The 24016-nt window shown below is 36.8% G+C and overlaps 1 protein-coding gene across 1 annotated transcript; it reads left to right on the forward strand.

The window, feature by feature from the left end:
* Positions 1 to 637: 637 nt before the first annotated feature.
* Positions 638 to 17997, forward strand: mpzl1l (myelin protein zero-like 1 like). The gene is made up of 6 exons (XM_055226709.1): positions 638 to 680; positions 978 to 1159; positions 4410 to 4620; positions 8247 to 8376; positions 11353 to 11512; positions 15290 to 17997. Exons 1-6 carry the CDS (start codon positions 638 to 640, stop codon positions 15383 to 15385), a joined length of 822 nt encoding a protein of 273 aa, XP_055082684.1. The 3' UTR covers positions 15386 to 17997.
* The last annotated feature ends 6019 nt before the right edge of the window (positions 17998 to 24016 follow it).

The following is a 24016-nucleotide window of genomic DNA, read 5'->3' on the forward strand; positions in this document are numbered from 1 at the left end:
CCTGCTCATATTAAAATTATAATTATTCATATCTATAACATTTTTAAACTGTCTGCAATTTTAATAATTACCGTGATATCATCGTTAATTGTAATTATTTTGGCCGTGATAATTGACGCCAAACCGAACCCTATTTAACAAAATAATTACACAATTATGTATTCATAGGGTTTTAGGAGAAATTATGACATATCTATTATTTTCATATTTTTTGTACAGGCTGATATCAGTCTGGTCCCCACGCCCTCAGTCGCCTCTCAAGCCCAGTCAAACGTGATCGTGCAATCAGATTTGTTCTTTTTTGTGACACATGTGGAAGAAAGAGTTCATTGATCACCTATGATTTACAAATAAAATCTAATTTCTCTCAGCTCAGATTTACAGAGTTTAGTGCTAAACTATAAAAATTGATTGATTCTGCAGAAATCCATCATGTTTCTCAGCCTCCTGTGAAATGTATTTTCTTTATTTTCCACAATTGGCTAATCCACCTGTCAATCACACCCATTTGAAAACAGGGAGGTTCACCGGTGACCAGACTCACAACTTCATAAAATATTGAAAGTCTGGATGCCAGGCAAAATAATGCCCCTTATGTCACAAATTCTTCATTGAAGCTAAAGTATGCCCATTAAGTATGCCCACTAAAAAAAAGTTCAATGTGGTTGTAAATCCATTGCGTACTGTCTGCATCTAATTAAAAAAGCGCTTTGTCTGTTAATTAGGAAATGTGCGGTTAGCATGCTAGTTGTTGTTAACAAAACTCCGCTCTGGCCTCTGAAAGTTCTAATAAGCACTTATAAACTCATCATAGTGAATAATTAGGATGGACCACTGCAAACTGTTTAAAATGAACAGTGTTGTTTTTTCATATTTTTAAGACTGTAAAAATCTGGTGAAGCAGCTTTTATCAGGTCCTGTCAGGTCACACTTTCAGTTTTCAGTTCTTAATCTGACGAATCTCTTGCTCTCCACAGTTACACGGCCGTCGTCAGCGATCGACATCAGAGCGGACACTGAGGTCATCGTGGAAAACGGCACCGCGGGCGTCCTGCACTGCTCCTTCAAATCCAACCAGGTGGTGAGCAGTGCCACCTCGGTCACCTGGAGCTTCCAGTCCAGCCAGCCTGACAACCAGCTCTCCAAAGACTCCTACACGGTGAGATGCCTTATGTGCTCCTCAAACACAAGCTGCCTGGTCTTATGTTGGTCTGATTTAGGCTTGCCAAGAAGGGATGGCAATATTTTTTAGTAAATAGATGATCATGTGAATGTCCAGGTCACATATAATCTGAATAATAATAATAATTGTGACAATTTTAGAACATTTTCAATTAAATATATTCTCCAAAAAAGTAAACTTGTAGAAACTGTATGTAGCCTGCGCTTTTAGTTTTAAAAAGGTACTATAATTACAGCAGAATCTGGGTTTGTAGAGCCTTAACGTGCAGATAGAGAACACCAAGCAACAACACGCACTAAGATATTATAATAAATCTCATTCAAATCTTATGACTAAAGACACAAAAATGAAAACTAGTAATCAAATTGCACAAATTACCTTAAAGTTTCAAGTATTTAAATTCTTAAAGTAGCATTTTGATATTGTTAAGGGAATACATAAATTGTAAAGATGCTTTAGGTCAGTTTATAAAGAAAGATCTCTCCTTGAGTAAAGAGGTTTATAAAGGTTTATTTTACAATCAGAAGGAACCTTTGGAAGTACTTTGTCAATAATGTGAGTAGTCAAACATTAAATCCTTTGCACATATTATACAGTTGTATGTCAGTATACTCTCAAATTGTGTTCCTTTTTTACTTTATATTGTGACAATCAGATAACTCAAAATCAAAATTCAGTGTTCATAGAAACACAACTAATTATCCAGTGGTCATCATGGGCAAATTGTGTTTTGGTCTTTAAAACATTCTGCTTCTTATTACACACTTCAAATGTTATTTGAAGTACAAATCTATTTTGCGTAACTGGACCAGTATCATGTTACACTTCCTCAGTGATAAAACCGTTTACGTCGTCTTCAGCTAAAATTAAAGGCAACTATCTCTACTCTACATTTAAATGAAATATTTTTTTTTTTACTTCTGCAGGAAATTAGAAGTTAAACCTAAACTTACCAGTGGAGACATGACCTAACACATTTATACCACTCCGTAAGATGCATCCCTTGTCGAGGACTCGGCCAGCACTGTCTGCTGCACAGTGGGATAATGGGCCTTATGTTTGGTCGGTTGAAAATCCTTCAGTCAAAACCTGTAAAACACATGAAGAAAATTACAAAACTATTACAGATTAGGATGAAAATGAGGTTCACACTGCATGTCATAAATGTACAGATCCACTTTATATAAACACAAACACCTAAATTAAGTTAGCAATAGTACATATTTAAGAAATGCTTATTTTCACTATTTAAATTATCATTAATATTACTACAGATTTCAATAGGCAATGCAACATGTCCCTTACCTAAAGAGTGGCAGTAGTCTGTTGTGTTGTAGTCTGTGTTGGTAGTAGGTCAGCACTAGCAGAGCGTTTATATTGTCACCTGCATTTGTCCCATTTCATGCATCACCTGCATCCTATTAGCCGCCAGTTCTATGATCCCAGCAGTGTTTTCTGTCATGCAGGAGCTTCAGATGAGAGAAAAAGTGAATAAGAACATTTACAGTTTTCTCATTGTCATACTATTAGGTCTGATGGGCATAACAGACACACAAACGGGTATCTAGTACATATGTCAGTGTCAACACAAGTCTGTTAAATGTCCATCATAAATCTTACCAATCCAGTGTTCTTTACTCTTTAATTTAAAAACTTTCAGGGATTGTAAAATGGCAGATAAATCACAGAATTAAATGCATAAATTGGATGCTTATGTTGCACAATTTGCATGTAAATATAAGTTTCTTAGACCTAATTACCGGTAAATCACATGTTTGTGTTATCATGCCACCAAGATACACAGGCCAAGTGTTTCGTCCCATGGCCATAAAAACTTGGTTGTTTTCTTTTTGTAGCTTTATGAATTACTCCGTGGGCTTCTTTTCTGTAAAAAACGTTATTAGTGATTGGTGGCAATCTGTCCAAATACAAAAGTTTGAGTGGACTTTTTGCCACGTTAGCTGTAGATTACAAGTCAAACTTTTAGCTCAAATCTCTGAGGTTTATGAAGTTAATAAGAAACGTTGACAGTTTTGTGAGTGTTATGATCTTATTTTACGTTCACAGTTGTCTTAGTAAGGATTTCATAAAGTTAAAAGCATATACTTGTTTTCTCCACTCTCTGGATGAACTTTTTGCTCCAAGGTTTTGGAACATCTGACTAGCACCACGCTGTGCATGATGGGATATAGGAGGATGCTCGGATTTGTCCTTTGTTCAGTCAGTCTCCATGGAAATGTGGGCCATTTGTGCAATTTGTGACCTGTTTGAAAAGGGACAACCTTGTTGCGTCGATTGTGATGCAACTGGCCTTCAAATGTAGCCTCCAAAGTATGCAGCTATTGAACTGGGACACGCTCACTGAGCTGCAGAGGCTGCACTGGCACTGATTAATAATTGGCTGCAGGTGCTGGGGTTTAGATAGTGACCATTCAGATCAGAGAGAGTCCTTTTAGGTTTAAACCAAATGGATTCCACATTAACTTGACTTTATCAATGAGAAAGTTAGATTTCATAAAGCTTCTCACATACTGAAAGAATGCTGAAGAATCTATTAGACAATGTTAATTGAGTAAAAGTTGCTTACATTTACTCAGTTACATTTACTTTTTAACATTTTAATAAAATTGTACTTCTGAGTAGTTTTCAGACACTTTACTTTTACTCCAATTTGAGTAATGTATTTCGCAGTGTAACTGTACTCTTACTCTAAATCCTGTCATTGCTCTGTCTCCTCTTCTGTAAAATCAGTAGTGAAAGTAGCTTTTCTACTTTGTTCACACGTAGCTCTTTTCTCAGATTTTAACCACTGAAACTAACTTGGAGGAAGTAAATATTTCTAAGATGCTGTTTTATTCCTGCATCTGCAAAGATACAGCAGGGCTTTCATTATCATTGTGTAATAGTGACTTTCTAATGTCTGTGCTTTTTGACAATACCGATATTGTTCAATCATTGGCAGAGACCAATACTGTGCTGATATATCAGTGTGTCCTTAAACAAATGCTTCTTGTTGAGAATATGAAATGATGTGAACATTTGTGTTTCTTTCACTGCTCCTTCAGAAATTATTTTTGTGTCTATTCTATACTATTAAGGCAGTCCTGTGTGATGTCACATAGTACTTGCAATTGCAGGGGCCACTGGTTTTTGACCCCAAATCAGCAAATATTGAAAATGTAGATACCCCTCTAACCCCGTGGCCTGTGCTTGTGTGTGTGTACAGATCCTGTACTTCGCGGGTGGAAAGGCGTTCCCCGGGCAAGAGGAGTTTAAAGACCGCGTCCATTTTATAGGGGACATAAATAAGCGTGACGTGTCCATCCAGCTGAACCCTGTGCACTTCAGTGATAATGGCACCTACTTCTGCGATGTCAAGAACCCTCCCGACGTTGAGGGGACCAGGGCACGCACAGAGCTCCGGGTCGTGCTCAGAGGTGGGTCTATTCTCATACAGATGACTCAATTGGGAAAAATATGTTGGCTTTTTATCTTTTTTGGGCCAGTATTTACCCTCCTAGGACCTGGCGTCCACATATGTGGACAACACATTTTGGGTTTCTAGGCCAAAATGCAAATTTTTAGAAGAACAGCAGCATGCAAGAACAGAAACAATGCAAAAATGTTCAATTTAGAATATTTTTTAAGAGTTTAGAATGTTCAGAATATATATTTTTTTTGTGTGTAGGCACATGTCTTCCTGCTCCTGTCAGCAGCACTTCACATGAGACACATTGTTCCAAAAGGCACAGTTGTTGTTTCTCATTTTGTTTTACATTCAGGACAAATGTTGCTGTGTTTAGGGTCTTAATAAATAATTTTTACAAATCATTATTCAAATGTTTTATCAAAATGATTAAAATGTCCACATATGAGGACATTTGTTTTTTGTTTTTACACTCATCAGGTCCCAATCAGCCCAAATAACAAAGAGAAATGAATAAAGCATGTCATGCAGGAGCTCAGGTCTTAGGAGGTTAAAGAACATATTGTCCTTGTGTTTACTGTCTTAATGTCTGACACCCGCGGATCATTGTTATAATTACTGTCGGACCCTCCTATGGATACTGCAGATCACACGGACTTAAAAGAATTTGTACCAACATGACTATGCGATGCTGCTGATGCATATAACCAATTAAGAAAATAAAATTGAAGAACAAAGTAGTGAGCAGTGGGCATATGCCGGTGGCAGTTAAAACGGGGTTGATTGGCAATATAGCATCTTCAAAATAAGCAATTAAAAATTGTGTTAACAAGCATGAGTCACTTCAAATACAACTGTAGAGGGTAAATGAGAAGGTGAAACAACTGTAACATGGTTAAAAGCTTTGAAAATAATGATGAATGAAATATGCATTGGCACGATCACCTAAATAGCAGATCGTCACAGGGATGTGAACACAATTCAATTTTTTTCCCATCTCTCCCAGCACTAATTTTGATTACATGTTCATACAACCTTATGGTTTCGCAGTGGCTTGTGTTTTCTCACTAAGCTGACAGTTTAATACCTGCTTGTCGAAGCCTTTCAGAGCGCTACACTGTAGTCATTATTCACTTCATACTCTGTGGTAATCAACTATTGTAGCCACAATCGCCCTGGGGTAGACACCGATGTGAGGCTGCCAATCCAGCCTTCATGTTGGCACAAGTGCTCTACTTTATTTATTGGTTCATTTGAAATGGGACAATCCACATCAATAAACATTTCTGTAAAAGCACCAGTATTTGCTATACAGCTAGTCTTCTACTCTTGTCCTCTTAGCCTCTGTTGCCAACCTCCGCTCAAGTAATAGGACCGACCCTGTGATTTGACATGATTTTGCATTTCAAAGTAGGCCTGTCCTGCCGCTGTAGCAGAGCTGGAAAAGCTGAATCGGAAAAGCTGAATCAGCAAACCTGTAATAATTGTATTGCTTTACAAATTCTAGCATAAGTAGATCTGCATAATTATAGATGAAAAATATAGTGTAGTTCTAATAATCAAATGATTTTCTAAGAACAAGTCGACTGCCTGACAGAGGTAGGGCTGGGCGCCGGAACTCTGTTCCAAGTCAGCACCAGCTGAAAAGGTCCGGTAAGTACTGGTGCCGGTGCCAACTTTTGGTTCATTGGCTTTAAATGCCCACATCAGTAAGCCAATACGTACACAGCACTGATTTATTTAAGAGCAGCGCAGGTGCTCACACATCACGACTGTGGTCTGCACTAACGAATAGCACACATATGTTTTAAGATAAGCTTACATGTCCAAACAAAGTGATGTGTGTCATTTGAACAAACAACATGTCCAGAGATTCAACTTGTATCCACCTGAAAACACATCATGTCTCCTGTGCGGGGCCTTTACAGTGTCTCAAAGTCAAAGTGAAGTGTATAAAAACAAATCCACATCCAGTCACAGTCTGGCTTCAACTTTATGAAAACACTGCAAACATGATATGAACCAAACTCCACCAAAATCCTCTTTCCTTAAACTGTTTAGGTACACTATTTGGTTGCTGTAGAATGTCCTAAAGATCTATATCACAAACTTGCAATTATTGTAATATTTATGACATATAAAAAAAAAAAAAAACATGTATCAAAGTTTTTAGAATTGTAAGAAGATTCTCACCATCTTATAACAATACTTAGTTTGGTCTTGACAAAATATACAGTATCAGTATCAGAAAACAGCAGCTATATTCATCCACAAATGTAAAAGTAAAAAAAGCAAAACATATTTTTAAAGAAATGTTGGTAGTATATACTTTGTTGTAAATTTAAGAATCATTCTATGGCTGAAAGATAAATTAATCACAAAAGCTGCAAGTTTTGAAGTACCCAGCCAAATCTCCTGTCTTATTCTGTATAAAAACTGCTGACCCTGTAGTTTAGATCTGTACAAACATGTTCTGAAATGTGCTTTTTATATTAGTTTGTAATTTAATATTTCAGTCATTTTGTCAATTCTTCTGAACGTGTTTAAAATGTGAACTTTGAACAGAATCTCATTATTAAAATGTAAATAAATCACAATGCCTTAGAAGAATCTCAATCAATACTACAAATATAACAAATATATTACGCTGACTTCACTGAACCTTAACTGACATTTCAAAACTGGTTGAAGTATTTCCAAACGTTGACGCTAGCTCAGTCACCACCTGCAACTGTGCAAGAGGAACTGAGCACAGATGATTCACGCTCACACCACTGCACGGTCGGTTAACTGTCTGTGAGCCCCAGGGCCGCACCATCTATCGCACTCCAAATCTAAAGCGTGATTTGAAATGCTGCAGTTATTTAGGTAGTATAATGTCATGTAGAAACAGTTTTTATTAAATGAACCCGTTACACTGCAGTTTAGACCTCTGCAAACATGTTCTGAAGTGTATGCAGTTAGCAGTTGAGTTGTCATCTCTCATCAACATAAATCTAACCTAAATGGCAATACAGAAAAATGTACAAAATCATTTTTTGACAGCGATAAAATTTTGCTGCTTGTTTAGAGTGAGAAAACCTGTTTATGCTACAATACATTTGACATATTCACTGTTTTGATGGTGTATTTCATATTTTTTGTAGGTCTTGCTTAGACTGTTGTTTAAAGGAATGTGTTTCTTAAAAAAATGTGAATTGCACAATATCATGCACAATATACCATGCTGAATTGTGAGAACCTTGAGGCTTAAAGCAGAATTAAGTAACATTTTAACTCATCAAACGTCTTTTTAATTTCCTGTGATGGCTAAACATGTATTTTTGGAGTGTTTGAAGCGTCTGTTGTCTCCTTCTGCTGTCTCCTTTTGGACAACCAGCCTTCAATATGGCCGACTCTGAACTGAAGAGAATTCTCTTGGGAAACCTTGGCTCTTTTTATATTTGGAAACATAAGTTTTTGTGATTACACTGCGTTATTTTGATAAAAAGAACGGTGACTGTGTATTCTCACAAGGGAGCTGCAGGGAAAGCTCCATCACTGAAAGTTACTCGGACCTGTTTTAATCCCTAATGCACATCCTTTGCTCTCTGTATATTTGTATACACACTGACCACTTTGTCCTTGCCTTGCCAGAGTCCTTTCCTCAGAAGAGCACTGCGGTAATAGTGGGCGCAGTGATCGGTGCTCTGGTTCTGCTGGTGCTCATCGCGGTAGCTGCCTGTGTGGTGGCCCGAGTGGTGCGCAACCGCCACGACTACGAAGGGTAAGAGCACACGCCACGCACACGCCACGCACACGCCACGCACACGCCACGCACACGCCACGCACATGCCACGCACGCGCCACACACGCGCCACACACGCGCCACACACGCGCCACACACACATATTATGTCTTCCATTATGTCTCTAACAGGCTGGTGGGAGGCCATTCTGACAGCTTAGACTTTGCATGGGCCGGGGCATGTTCTTCTCTCTCTAACTCCACAGATTAAAACAAATGTTGTGTCTCTGTGTTTTCTGGACAATGGTGGAAGGAGTATTCAATATATTTTCTCTTAAGCAAAAGTGAAGCTAAAGAAGCACAAATATTGTAGTGGTGTTACATACAAATTCTAGTTCTGTAAAAGTAATAATCTAAAATAACCAGGTCTACAGGAACAGCTAAATCTGTTGCTGATAGGCCTGTACAAGCAGATATTTGTGGAAAAAATGGATATTTAGTTGTCTATACATTTTAAAAGGCTTTTTTTGCTGAATGAGACCCATATGGAAGCAATTTTATCCAATCATAAACATGTTGGCTGAGAACCCAACTGCTTGTGACTACCCCCAGACAAACATGTCCATCATGTTTCAACATCAGTGTAGGCTAATTGTTCCTTCTGAAACATGTTTTTCATGCATGGTCAAAAAAATTGGATTCAGACTCTTTTAATTGTTCTGCACTACAACTGTACTACTACTAGAAGTAACTTGACACTTTCCACCACTGTTTCTGTAAGTGTTGCGTGCTCGCTCTGGGACGGTGCTAGTCGCTTTAGTGCTCTGAGTTCTGCACTGTTCAGTTCATCATCTCACTAATGCACTAACCCCATGTACTCATCAACCATTAGTGTTTCAGTCCAATTCATTGTCCAATGTAAATGTATCTTTCACATCAGCACTAATAATACATGATTAAACATGTTTATTGAATGATGAAAATATGAGCCAAAATCATTGGACGGCATTTTAGCAGTTAATATTTAACATGATAGTAGACGTGTGATGCCTCCTGGACATGTCAAAGCAAAAATTAATCATTTTTACATCATCTTCTTTACTATGTGAATTTCTAATGTTCTATTGGTTAATCAACAATCTTTTAGATTTTTGGCTGTACAAAAATAAATTGAAATTGAAATATGGCCACATTTTATACATGTATTTTCCAATGTGCTTTACCTACCAATATAAAGCAATATAATAAAAAGTTGCTACAAATATAATTGCAATTGGTAAATCTTGAATTGCAATTGCAATTTTGCTTCCAAACTTTGCAAATAGTTTCATCCAAAGTATGGTTCCTCCCAGACACAGCTAAATGCTCTGAAGTGGAGGTTTCAAAAGCGCATTGGTGACCACACAAACCAGAGACACAAAGGTCCCTGGGATTGTGCCAGAGCATAGCCACACTGACAAACCCAGAGTCGGCTGCACATGATACTAATCTCCACTAACACAATCTGACCTCCACTAACGCAATCTGACCCGGAAAACCAGCTCACCCATCGCTTTGTCAGGGGCAGCCATTTCTCTGCCTCTTGTCCACATTTGAGTTTTGATTATAGCTCACATTCACATAACGTCATAGAGCCTAAGGATCACACTGGGGCGGAGGGCAGGTAAGCTTTGCAGATATGTTTGGTCCATGTGCATTATATTTCTATCACTGTAATTATTTATTCACATCAAACTAAAACTGGCACAAACTTGAACACAATTGATCTTCTTTGAGAGATTGAGAGCTGCTTAAAAAAGTGAAGCCAAAGTATTTTCAGCATTTATGGATTTTGTTTTGGAAGATTTCTTTCAAAATGATCTCTTGTATAGTTATAAACATAGACTCCTCAAAAAAGGCCTCCGCTGGGTTTCATCTGAATTGATGACGTCATATAACTTTCTTGTATACAGTACCTCTGTCCAAAATATTTTGAAAGAACCGAACAGAATATCCATATGTGGAACCTTATTTTCTCATATTGAGTGTCACCACAAATTTGTGGTTCAAATTCTTTTTAACTGACAACAACCTGTGTTTGAATAATATCATCACTTTTTATACTAGTGGGCATTAGTGTTGTCCTAATACTAACATTTACATGTGTAATCCGATAGTAAATGATTTTGGACGTAAAAGGCACAATACTCTTTATACATATTTTGATACCACTATGATGGTGATAAACAGCAATTAGTTGAATAGCCCTGTTCTAGAGGACCAGATTTTTCAGAATTCTGAACTAGTATAAAACTAGGACAAGACTAGTATCTATTGTGTCTGAACCAGGACTAACATGGAATTAAACTCGGACTAAAGCAGGTCTAAAGCGGAATTAAGCAAGTCCTAAACCAGGATCAAACAAGAACTAAACTAGTACTAACCTGGAATAAAACCACATCAAAACTAGGACTAACTAGCCCATTAAACAAAAGAAGATATTATACATATTTGGAAGGGCTGCGTCCTGCAATAGAACTCAGTTTTTGACAGAATAATATTAGTTAATGACTTGAATATTAACCATGTGTTTAGTCTATACTAATTTTCATATGCATCAAGGCCATTCTAAAACTATTTAGGAGATGTCCAATTTTGTTTATATCTTTTGATACTAGCTTTAGATTTAGTTTTGATCAGTATCAAGGTAAACATTGTTGACAACTATTATTCTATTCCTATAGACAACATAGAAGTTTGTGTCAGTTTTGTTTCACGAGAACTGACCTGGTAATCGCAGATATTATTAACCATAAAGCAGGTGAAAGCATCGCCATTTAGAGATAAGACAAATCCTACCGCAGAATTGTGCCTCGCCCTCCACCCCAGTCTCACCCTGTGGGCTCTTCAGGATGATGTCACATGACCACTAGTCCATGCATTTGTGTTGCCTCATGTTCATGCTTCATCTCATTCTCCATTTTGTGTGTGTCTGCTTGCTCCTCCTCCCCTTCCTCTGGCCCCTCCCCCACACCAGCTGCACGTCCCTGGACAGTGTGAGCTCGTCCCAGGCCCCCCCGCCCCGGAAGAAGCTGGCGTCCTCCACAGAGGTGTCCCGGGGGGGCAGTCCCACGGGGGGCGGTCCCACAGGGGGCAGTCCCACGGGGCCCTTACAGGTAGAAGATGGGTGTGTGCAGGTGAAGCCAGAGACCCGTACTAGCATGTCTTATGTACATCACTGCTGCTTTGTGTTCTCTCTCTATTCACTCTGTGTTCATATGCATGCTATTAGGTCATATACGGAAAAGACTGTAGATGAGATTTTTGAGATGTTTATACTTTTGTCATGTTTAGCTATGAAATTTTAAAATATTAAAAAACATTTTAAAGAAAATTTAATTTGGTCAACTGGACTAAAGTTTTCAAATTTCCTACAAATTAAATATGATTTTTGACATACAAAAGTGATAAATTATAGGACAAAAATACGTTTACACTAGAGTTAATAATTTTCATCATTATTTTGATTTGTTATCATAAAGGTGCACTGTGGAGCTTTCTAGTGGAGGCTATGCCACGTGTTTCTCTCTATAGAAACATTAAAATTCCAGGCCAGTTTACATGCCAGATCTGTGGACAGGTGCCCTACTCACATTAAAAACTATTGTTTTTCAAGGTATTTTTGGACCATAAAAACTGTAATTGAATAAATTAATAAAAGATGTATGCTTTTAATGCCATGCTGTGGAACATTCCAGGCAAAGCAATAGCTTCTCAATGGAGATAAGAATGTGACAGATCCCCCACCAGGAAAGCTTATCAGGATATCACACATATTATCTCTTAACTCTTAAAAAGCTATTTAAAAAAATCTGTAAACAAAAATGAAAGGTGCTGTTTACAAGTGAACATTTGTATAACTAGCGTTTCAGACGATTTGAAGTAGCTCTACAGGTATTCTAGGTTGTTGTTAGATCTTATCAGAGAACAAGTCCCTGATGTGCATAGACACGACACATGCCTCCTGGAGGATCTGGGCTGGGATCTGGGTCGGGATCTGTGCTGGCATCAGACATGTCTCCAGCTGACAGCGACCGCACACCTCTAATTATAAACACGCTCACTACTGTATTTACACAGGGGAGAGAGAGAGGGTGAGAGAAAAGGAGGAGGGGGAGAGAGGGATGGGTATATGGTAAATGGGTAAAAAAGAGGGTAAATAAAAAACTTTCATTATACTTTACTGGTTAGACTACTCAGTTCAGACAAACATAACATAGATGTTAATATTGAAACAAATTTATGCTACTGACACGATAACCCAAAAGCAGGGGATATATGTACATGGCTAAGCTGACACAAAAATGTTTTCCTTCTTTGTAAACTGTCTCTGCATTTTGGATGGAATTTTCAGTGTGAGTTTTAGAACTCACTGCTACTTCCTGTATTTTTGTACTTTTCCTTAATTATTTTTTTACCCACAAATTGCCACTTAACTGATGTAAAACTATGACAGATATTTGGCACTATCCCACCAAACCAAGTCAGAATGGGAAAAACATGAAAACCTGTCATATGCACTTTTGATACTTTTGTTCTGAGTCAGTTCTGCAGAAAGTTAGTTGCTATAGACTGAAGAGAGAAGAAAAGAGGGGATGAGTAAGAGAGAAAGAAAACAGAATGGGAGGATTGCTGGAGAGAGACCAGTACAAACACAGTAGTGCAACTCAGTCTGAAGACAACTCAGCAGCTGCTCGTCTTTCACAATCTGTTCGGCTCTGAGCTGTCAAAGAGTAACAGTAGATGTGTGATGTTTAGACCGTGACTTGGAGTAAAGGCATTTAAAAGTACCAGTCCGCCTTTACTATAAACATCAGAGGAAAATATTTGGGATTAGTTATGGGAAGTTCAACAGGATTACTGCATCTTAAAGTATATTTGACAACTTTTTTTTTCTAATTCTGACTTGGTTTGGTGGGATAGTACCTGTGCTAAAAATGTATCATAGTTTTTCATTAGTTAAGTGGCAAAAAAAAAAGGTTGAAAAGTAGTACAGGCTCTAATTTGGAATATCTCTACCCAGAGAAATCATAGAGGCTGGTCAAATGTGACTTGAGCAACAGCAACAGATTTTGTCCCAAGATGGCCGACAGAGACTTTAGTTTTTTTATTTGGTAATTTTCATATTATAAACAATGAAGCAGGAAAAAAGTATAATCATTTCAGAAGTAAAGTTAAGTTCACTCAAATGTGTCAGTTTAGCTCAGAACAGCCAATGTAAATGTAACAGTTAAAACCCACTTAAAATGATAAAATAAAAGTTTATATTGGTAATAAAGGTATTTAAACTAACACATTAATCACTATCATAAACAACTAATATTGATCATTGATAAATTATTTTGTGAAATCTGTTTTGACGGGTGAACTGTTAAGTGTAGTATACATTAACAGTCACTTGAGGGCGCGCTACAGCTGCTCTATGTATTTAATATAGTGAAACTTGATGCTATAAAAAAAAAAAAATTCTTAACACAAAAAATCCAAACCAACACTATGGTATAAGAGATATCCATAGTGGCCGTTGATACAAAATCTAAAATACATAAAAAATGTAGTGAAACATGACTTTTGGTGGACTTTGACTCTGGTGGTAGAATGCTCAAGTATGCTGTGCTAATGTGGCGGCCATTTTGTCAGAAAGCGCTCCGTAAGCTTAGAAAACTGATGCAGCTTCTATGATTTCGATGACCTCTGCTTATGTCATCAAAACGCAAAACTCTATCAAAAATGCAGAGACAGTTTACGCACATGAAGGTATTATTCTGACATTTAACAAAACACAAGTGTAATTTATTTGCATTAGTCTAACCAGAGCTATTGTGTATTTTAAAGGTTTTGTTTACACTATGGTTGCTAAGTAACAGTTAAGGAGTTGTCTCTACGTATGTCGTATCTGTCGTCCATGTCCAACTAGGAAGCAACATTATAAACTTTAAAAAAAAATTGAAAAAACAAGGCAAAATATTTTTCTCAAATTGTTCAGTCCTTGATGGCATTGCTTTGTCTGGAATATTCCACAGTATGGTATTAAATTTATCATATCTTGCATTTATCCAATTACTAGCGTTTTTATTGTTCAAAAATACCTTTGAAAACATATGTTCTTGTACTGCTCCTTCAGATTTGATTTAGTTTATTTAAATTTTGTGTCTGTCCCTTGAAAATAGCAGATTTTGCGCATTATTTATTGTCATCCTTCAAATTACATTCACTTCAAATTATAAATCACATGTTATGTTCCAGCAATTCTATTACTTCTATATAAAAATTGTATTTTTACTCTTTCTTGGGTAATTTCTTGAACCACGACCTAGCTTCTGTGTTAGTAACCTGAATGAATAGATTAAATTAGTCTAATTTTTCTTCTTATTTAGTAGCTTTTACTAAACGATGCATGATTTAAAGATAATTTATTGTGATAAGAAAACATCAAAAAGGGCCTATTTTTCACTTTTTTTTCCCGATCCATGGTATAATATTGTTTCTTCATCGTAAACATACCTGGAGTTATGTTTTGTTTCATCCACACATGTCACAAATCTTGCATATTTAGCCAAACTCCATTTTTTTTTTCAAGCTCCATACACCTTCACTAGAATCATTTGGATAATTTCAGACCCAGAATTGCCAATCTCTATTGAACTAAAGGTAAATGGTAACTGTTAACTTGAAAACTATCACTACATGACATCACAAGGTGGAACTGAGCATTTTGAATTTGGAGATGTAGACAGACATAAGGATTACATGTGTAAATGAAAAAAAACCCACAACTCTCAATATGTTTTTGATGCGGTAACAACATTCTAACATGGCTCAAGGCTCACAAGAGTAAATTGTGTATACTATGTGTCCTTAAAAAATAGATACAAGTCCTTTAAATAAATATGTCCTGCTCTCCATCTCCACAGGGCCCGGTGATATACGCCCAGCTGGACCACTCAGGCAGTAAAAACTCCTTCCACAAAATGGAGCCAGTGGTGTATGCCGACATCCGGAAAAACTGAAGTCTCCCCGGAACCAAAAACACTCTTTAAAAGAAAAGCATCCTACTCCGCTGCTCCAGGAGGGGGCGCCACAGGAACACGGTGCCCTGTCGTTGTGTTGTTTCGATGTCCGCAGGAAGCATGAAAAAAATCGGTCATATATGATGTCTTATACGTGTTATAAAATCTACAGAGAGACTTTGAATACAGGGATCCTGATGATATGTATAGTAATATCATTTTAAAGGGGCGGTATACAGTCTGCTGCACTGCACTGTTTAACTCAAACTGACCAAATCTGGCGCCAACCTCCACAATTCTCCTCACATGGTTTTTGCATATATATATATTTTAATTTAGCACATTTGAAAAAAACAAAAAATGTAGCCATAAGTGTCTTAATCATCAACCACTATGTCGTCTTAAAGCATTTTAAGTGTGATGAATGTAAATATGGTTTTGTGGGAGTTTAATGAGAGATTTGCGTGTTATTATGGCATGTTTATGGACCAGAAGGACTAGTTGATGAAATTCAATTATTTGAGCTATCCCTGAAAATTAAGTCATTGGCGCAATAGATCACATTTCGTTTAAAGGTGCTATACCTGATTTTTACAGTTTTAAAAACATGAAAAACAGAACTATTTCATTTTTAACAATTTATCCAATTATTCCTCACTTACTTTATGCATTCGGAGCACCCTACTTATTCACTGTGATGAGTTTAAATGCTTTTCACAGCTTTCAGAGACCAGAGCAAAGTTTGCCGTCACGTTAATGCTAACAACTAGAATGCTAATGCACACTTCGTGATTATTGGACAATGAGACGTCTTATAATTAGATGCCCCAGTACAGATATATTGTATAAACAGCTCTTGAGGTCATCAGCTGTGTGCTGTCTGCAAGACACATCTCGCTCATATACAAGGAAAATATTGGGTACAGCGCCTTTAAGTGTCCCTGAAAGCTAAGACATAGGCACAGTAGGTAACATTTATTTAAAATTGAATAATGCCACTTATAGACTGGCTTAAATTGTTAGTACTTGTAGATTTTTATGCCCTTAACCTTTTTCTAAATAGGACAAAAGCACTGCCAAATCAAACTTCAGAATGCCAATACTTTTTTGTGTATAAATTAAAACTTATTTTCATCATGCCTAGCCCTGCATTTTTAGGTCAGAAAAACTCAATCTAGTCATGTGGGGCTCTGATCACTCTGCAGTTTAAATGTGCTCTTAAAACTGCAAATCTTAAAACTATAGCCTTAAAAATGTACAAAATGAACGAATAAGCCATATTGACAAAATCATGGAAAATGAAACTGCCTTAAAGGTTTTCTGAGCTTAGTCTATTTTTAAAGTGTTTTATTTAAAGGTGTAATTTTCATGTATGTAGGATGTTTGCCATGTAGCAGAGTGGCACAATATAGGAATGTCATGTGTTTTAACTGGCAGGTCTTAAAATCCCTTTCTTTTTGGTGCTTTGGCAAATTTTTTACTTCAAATGCCCTTCCAGCCATCTACTGTGACTGGACTGGGCGACGTGGGGTAGAAGTGTCCATGTGCTTGGGTTGGAATCAAACCGGTTACCTTCTAGTTTGTGGGGAAAACGCTTACCCACTTCATCACTGTCACTTCCTTAAAGGCACACTGTGTCACTTTTCTGGTGGGGAGTCCTCCTTGTTGCATGGTGACGTTATTGTTTTGCCTGTTCTGCTTTCTGATTGGATAATTGTGGAGAATCAATATTTGATTTGAACATGTTTACCACCTTATTTTGTGACACCCATCGGTCATATTTATAAAATTTAAAATCTACATAATTTATTTAATTACATACAGTGGTGCTTTGAAGCAGTTATACATGGAGGTAAGCAGGTGGCAGACCCTCTACCAGAAAAGTTCTGCAGTGTTTCTTTAGCCCACCCCATCGTTTCAAACCCATCTGTCATGCTTTGTATCTATACTCTTTAAGTCTTAATGCAGTTGATTTGACCACTTTGCCAAACCTGTATTCCCCTCTGTGCAATGGGTTATAGTAAATGAGGAGTGGAGGTGGGGCGCCCCCCAGTGGTGCAGACTGTGAGTGCAGCAGACTGCTCAGCCCTGCTCTGCTCTGTTCTCGTGCTGTAGTACTCTAGTAGCTCCGTAGTGAGTGTGCATGCAGTTAACCCTTTGACGACCCCGACGCTGACTCCAACTGTGAATGCTTACGTCGTGTCGTTGTGGTACCCGAAAACAGCGCCTCCTACTGTTTGACCTCAGTAGAACATGAAGCCTTTTTTTAATCAATTTTTTGTGTTGAACAGATTTAGACCTTTGATACTGAAAAATTATAGAAAAAATAGTTATGTCCGTCTAAGTAAACATGAACCATAATTCCACTTTTTAAAAGGGGGTATTATACAAAATGATATTTATGAAGCTTTCTTCAATGTTGTAACATTCCCTCATCAAAAACACACCTGAAGTGGCTTTATATGTCATCCATGCATGCTTGAGTAATCTAGCGATCTCTCTCAGGCACTATTCAAAACCCTCTTATGCTTAGCTGTAAGCTTCTGTCCAATGCTCAGCCCACATGCCTATGTCACCCATGCTCCCATGTGACAATTCTACACACACACACACACACACTATATATATATATATATATATATATATATATATATATATATATAACAAACTGTACACAACAACTTGACAAACCTAATGCGATGTGCAGTAGTTTCATTAGCAGGATGCAGACTTCGTGTTGTGATGTCGCTCTGAAGGGGAAGTGACTTAGTGCTGTGAGCAAAGGGAGGGGAGACTCAGAGCTTCAAAAACAAAAGTATAATTTAATTAATACGTTGATATGTAGAATTTAATACCCCATAGAAGTAAAATACCCCCACTTTAAGCCTTTCTAACTGGATAATGTACAGTTGTATGTACAGTTTAACATTTTTTGATGGGAAAAGTTTTTATGAATCTTAAAATTTTGCCCATCAAAAAATGTGTTGAAGTGACTGTTTACATTTACATTTTAAAGGTGCACCATGTAGAGATTATTGCTTGGAATGTTTCACAGTATAGCATTCATGGCTTGCTTTTCACAGGGTTTTTTATTACTTATCTTGTAATTCTAATTGTGTGTGTGGTCTCCTTTCTGCAGATCTGATCTATAACTTGACAGGGGCATGACACCTGCTTGTCTCCATGGAAATAGATGCCATATTATGCAACATTCCCAGGCAAAGTGATAACGTTTCCATGGAAACATGCAGGTCGGGGATCCCCTCAACAGAAAAATTACAGAGTGCACCTTTAAATTATTCATAAAAAGCATTTAAAGTGCATATAACAGGTTAGACACTAATTTCACTAAAACATATATTTAGCCTTTATCTAAGATTTGACTCAATAATCTTGCTTAGCTTTTAAACTTTGATTTTGGGACTATCTGACCAAACCAAGTCAGAATTAGACAAATATGAAAACCTGTCATATGCACTTTAAGAAGCCCTTGCACCACAATTGGAGAACCACTATTTTTTTTAAATAATCAAATTGTAACATTTTGTGTTCTATATACAAAACAACACTATTGCACTTAGCTTCATTCCTTGTTCCCAAATTCCACAAATTCCTGTTTTACTGAGGTGAAATATTTATTTTTATCAATCCGCTGTGTGCATGCAGTTTACTAACATGTCCGCCATATCCAAGTGGTCATTTTGATTTGTGTACATCTCTATTGAATGATGGGCCAAATGTAATATCAATACTGTAATTTTTTATTTTTTATTTTATTTAATTTTTTTCAGCTTTAAATGCATTCCAAATTCTCAAGTCTTAATCATCATAAAGCCAAATTGTAGAGTGTGATTTGATTGCAGTTATGAATGCTGTGTACCTTGTATATAAAGTCGTCTTGTGAGAATGTTCAGTCTATTAGAGGCATTCCATTGGGCGAGTTTTATTTGGAAAATCAAAAAAACTTTGAACTTTTGAATCGTCAACTACCATTTTTGACCTGTGACGGTGGGGAAACCATCTCAGAGTGCACACAACTTGCTGGACTGGTATCACTGATTAATTGAGCAGAAGAATTTAAAGGCGCTGTACCTGATTTTTACTCTTAAAAATGTGAAAAACAGAACTAGTTCATTTTAAACTGTTTGTAGTGCTCCAGAGTTATTCTTATAAGTTTAGAAGCTCTTTTCACAACTTTGAGGCCAGAGCAGAGCCATCACGGTATAACTACTACATCAACTAGCATGCTATTGTACACTTCCTGATTATAACAGTAAATTACTTCACATAATTAGAATCAGACCATACATAGCTGACTTATTTTGATCTCAAGAGCTGTTTATGTAATATATCTGTACTTGAGCAAGACACATTTTTCACAAATACATGGGAAAACATTGGGTACAGGGCCTTTATCCGTTTTTGTGAAATTTTAAACAAAAATTGCATTATTTTTGTGCTTCTTATACCTTAACAATTTTGGCTTTTATTTATTTTGGATATGTCTCACACTCAAATTTTAGCTTTATTATCATAGTCAGATGTAAGTGATTTTTACAATTTGACACAAGAATTTCAAATAGTTTGATAAAAGTATTACAGAATTTTGCAAATAATGATCGGTTTTAAAATTGACAGTGATTATTAATTTTGACATCCTTAAAGAGTTATAGAATATTTTCCCCCCCAAAAAAATTCTGTGATATCATAGAATTTTTGTGCTTTTTCATGCCTTATTTTTTGCAGTTTTTCATCTTAATAGCATTATTTTTTCTTGTTAGTCGACAGTACTGTTAAATACACTGTTGAGACGGTACAGAGAATAGGAGGTGTTCTAGTACTACGGCTGCACAATTTGAGTAAACTTTTAAATATTTTGTTGAAAATATATGTTCATGTAATTCTTTTAGATGCTGTTTTTGCTGATATTTTAATAACCATATTTCTTCTCTGTATTGTGCAGCCCTTGGTACTTCACTGTGTTATTGCTGGAGATCAGAAGCTGTAAAAACTCTACAATTTCCACTGTAGTCACTTTAGATTTGCAAAGGGAATATTTTCACTTTTCAGTAGAATTTGACTGTACTATTTTTTTTTCTTTTTTAAGCTGCACTATGTAACTTTTCTGGTTTGCCATCTGTCCCTGTCTCCATGGAGATGCTATCGTTTTTGCCTAGAAACTTCCTCAGTACGGCTTCAGTCGTATTTATCTTGCATTTATTCTGGTGCTGTTGTTTTTATTGACCAAAATGACCTTTCAAAAACATGCATTCTTACTGTGAACGCGATCGCCTCTCCACAGATCTGACCTGTAACTTGCTTGCTTGTATCATTACCAGAAAAGTTCCACAGTGGACCTTTAATTGAACAAATGTTTGCGCTAGACATGCTAGAGATAGAATTACACAACCAATTAGCATAAAGTATCCCTGTTTTAAATCTATTTGCTATTCTGTTTTAACTCCCTTTATAGAGTTAAAAAAAAAAAAAAAAAAAAAAAATCTGAAATAGTAAAGCTAAAATATGGAGTTGGGTTGTGAGCACTCTGTCATGGTCGCCTCCGTCGCGGTTCTTTAGTCTTCCATTTCCTGTGCGTGTGTTAGCTTTAGCGCCTTGTTTTTTTCCAGTTGGCGTGACTTTAGCTCCAGTTTGCAAATGTGTTAGTTTTAAAGCCTTGTGTTTGTTTCCTTTAGCGTGACATTAGCTCCCATTAGCTAGTGTGTTAGCATTAGCGCTGTGTTTTTTGGATTTGGATTTTAAATCATTAGCGCGGCATTAGTTCCTGTGTGTCCCTTCTCGTGTTCCATGTCCCGCGCTGTTGTACAAAGTTGTGTTGTAAACTATAAATTATGAAAATGTCTCTGAGCATCCAATGTCTCATCAAAAACAAAGAATTGTAATGTTAATTTTCAATTCAGTGCCCTATTTTGACACTGGCAAATATAGACATGTGGTTTATTTGTGATGTCGTTTTTAGGAACTTTTCTAACCCAAAGATCCAAGTATTGTGTGCAGTTCTCCAGCAACACTCATGGACTAAACCAAGACTTTATCTGGATTAAATTAGGACTAAATCTGGACTACACATTCTGGTGAGTCCCGATGCAGGCTTTGGTTTGGTTCTGTTGTAGACCTGGTTTAGACCTAATGCAGACTTGGTTTGGTCTTGGTCTAGTCCACGTTTAATTCCAGGTTTAGTCCCATGTTGATGTGATGACCACAAACAGCTGGTACTGTACTGTTTTGGTCCCCCAGAACTGCCCTAATTAAAACTATATATAGATCTGATTTTTGGAAAAAATATTTACTTTTTTTGGTTTTCAGATTTTGTTTTAAAAAATCATGTCAATTGAAATATACTTAAAATATTTAGTTCAAGCCTATTTAATGGGGGGGCTAATACTTTTTTCAGTAACTTTAATGTATATATTTTTTTTTTATTTAAAGATTTTTGTGAATTTTTGGGGTAAACGATTATAATTTCAAGAAACAATTCCATTTTTGAATCTCATTTTTTCTGAAGGGTTTTGCCAGTGTGAATAGGACACTTGAATTGGTTTGTTTTGTGTGTAACTGGAATGTTGTCTGTACATTGAGTGCCTTTACATTTCATCAGCTAACTTGAACATCTGCTCTGAATAATAGAAGATTCATTTATTTTCCTTTAATTGTATGTATTTTTTATACACATAACGCTGTATCCACTGTCAAATTTTATATAAAAAATATTTCTGGTCAAAGTTTATGCCTGTGTCTTCTATTCTGTTTATTATGAAAAATACAAATACTACAAAGTGAGAATTCAGTATTTTAGGATTTTTATATTTATATAATTTTACACTTTATAGCTTTTCTCTTTCCTTAAATGTGAAATTTAAAATGAAAAATCGTAAATACGTAACTATTGATTGGACCGTCTGCCACCTGCTTGTCACCATGGAGATGTTATTTCTTTAATGTTTAATGCCATACTGTGGAGCAAGCAAACTCAGCTGGGAGTTTTAATGGTAATGCTATTAAAATACCTTATTGCACTTTTACTATCAAAAGGGGTGCCTCTCCACAGTAACATGTAACTTTGCCTGGTGCCGTAACCTACTTGTCCCCATTGAGATTGATATGTTTAATGCTGTACTGTGGAACATTCCATCCTTCCATGGTGCATCCTCAATTTAGAATAATATACAAAATATTTAATAAAAAGGTTGCTGTTACCTTTTAAAATCATCATCAAACGGCCATTCTGATGATGAGCACTGTTCACTGTGGCATGAGTGAAGTGTGTGGCACAAGTACGGTACGAACTGAGGAGAGCAGGATGTGAACTGTGTAGGACAAAGTACAAAATCCTGGTGACTGGTCGCTGAGGAAACAAGGAATCAAGGCTTTGAGGAGGAAAGTGAAAGGAAACATGCACTATATTATATAACCCAACCCCAGTCACCCTGAAGGATGGGTCAAATAAAGAAAACAAACTTCCCCACAGTAATAATAAAGTGTACCTTAAATGAACTGTATATGAGATTTGATATAACATTTCATAAACTTGACCATGTCTGGGGACACAGATGAGTAAATATGTTGATCTCAAATATAGCTTTTACTGATAACACTGGTCAACACTAAATTTATTGTCTGAGATTTTTTAGCTGATTTAGGATAATTTTGATGTTCTGAATCCAAAAATCACATTGGATTTGCTCAATCAGGTCAACGTTCTGAACTAAGCTACATATTTGTTTTTGGACGATTTTGTTTACATGTATGAGTATTTTCACGTCATATGATGCAAAATTCCGTTATATTTCTCGCTATAAACAAATTCTGAAGATTTTGCATGTGCCAACTTATGACTAATTGTTTGTTTTTTATATATTACAAGTGAATGAAATGGCTTCAACTAGAAGATCTTGCAAAAATAAGCCTGACATATTCTGCTACATCTGTGGTGAATACACCAATGTTCCTAACAGGAATCAAGTCACAAGTTTCATAAAGCGTGCTTACCATGCTTATTTTGGTATTAAACTTGGTGACCAAGATGAAGCTTGGGTGCCACACATGGCATGCAAGTCATGCACCGAGTATCTGCGTCAGTGGACTAAAGGCAAGAAGAGTTGTCTGAAGTTTGGAATTCCCATGGTTTGGAGGGAGCCGACATCAACAGCTACTTCTGGGCTATTGATGTGACTGGGATCAACAGAAAGAACTGAAGCAGCCTCAAGTATCCTGACCGTGAATCAGCACGTCGTCCTGTAGCTCACTGTGATGAAATTCCAGTACCTGTCTTTGTAGAAGTTCCTGACATCAGTGACAAAGATTCCTCCAGTGTGGTTTTAATGATGATGCTCCACATCCTTTTTCCCAAAAGGAGCTAAATGTTCAGGTTTCCTGAGAATCTGGGATCACTGAGTGATGAGCAGGTGGAGAGATTCCATCAGGACATAAAAGAGATGGAGACCAGGTATCAGGGACGCTGGGATGCAGTCATGGTGGCTGATTAATGTTGGACTCTGAAGAGAGACATCCCTGCTGCTGAGCATTCAAGGGGTTCATAAAAACAGAAGTTCATGTCCTGAATTTTGCACAATGATAACGTAACGTTCCAATTTACATGTACTTACCTTTATC

This window comes from Periophthalmus magnuspinnatus, chromosome 14 (assembly GCF_009829125.3).
Source record: "Periophthalmus magnuspinnatus isolate fPerMag1 chromosome 14, fPerMag1.2.pri, whole genome shotgun sequence".
Lineage (NCBI taxonomy): Eukaryota > Metazoa > Chordata > Actinopteri > Gobiiformes > Gobiidae > Periophthalmus > Periophthalmus magnuspinnatus.

Coding starts and splice junctions, on each gene's coding strand:
- mpzl1l (XM_055226709.1), top strand. CDS start 638: ATGCCCACTAAAAAAAAGTTCAATGTGGTTGTAAATCCATTGC. Junction 1,160..4,409: donor TCTCCAAAGACTCCTACACG/GTGAGATGCCTT, acceptor GTGTGTGTACAG/ATCCTGTACTTCGCGGGTGG. Junction 4,621..8,246: donor GCTCCGGGTCGTGCTCAGAG/GTGGGTCTATTC, acceptor TTGCCTTGCCAG/AGTCCTTTCCTCAGAAGAGC.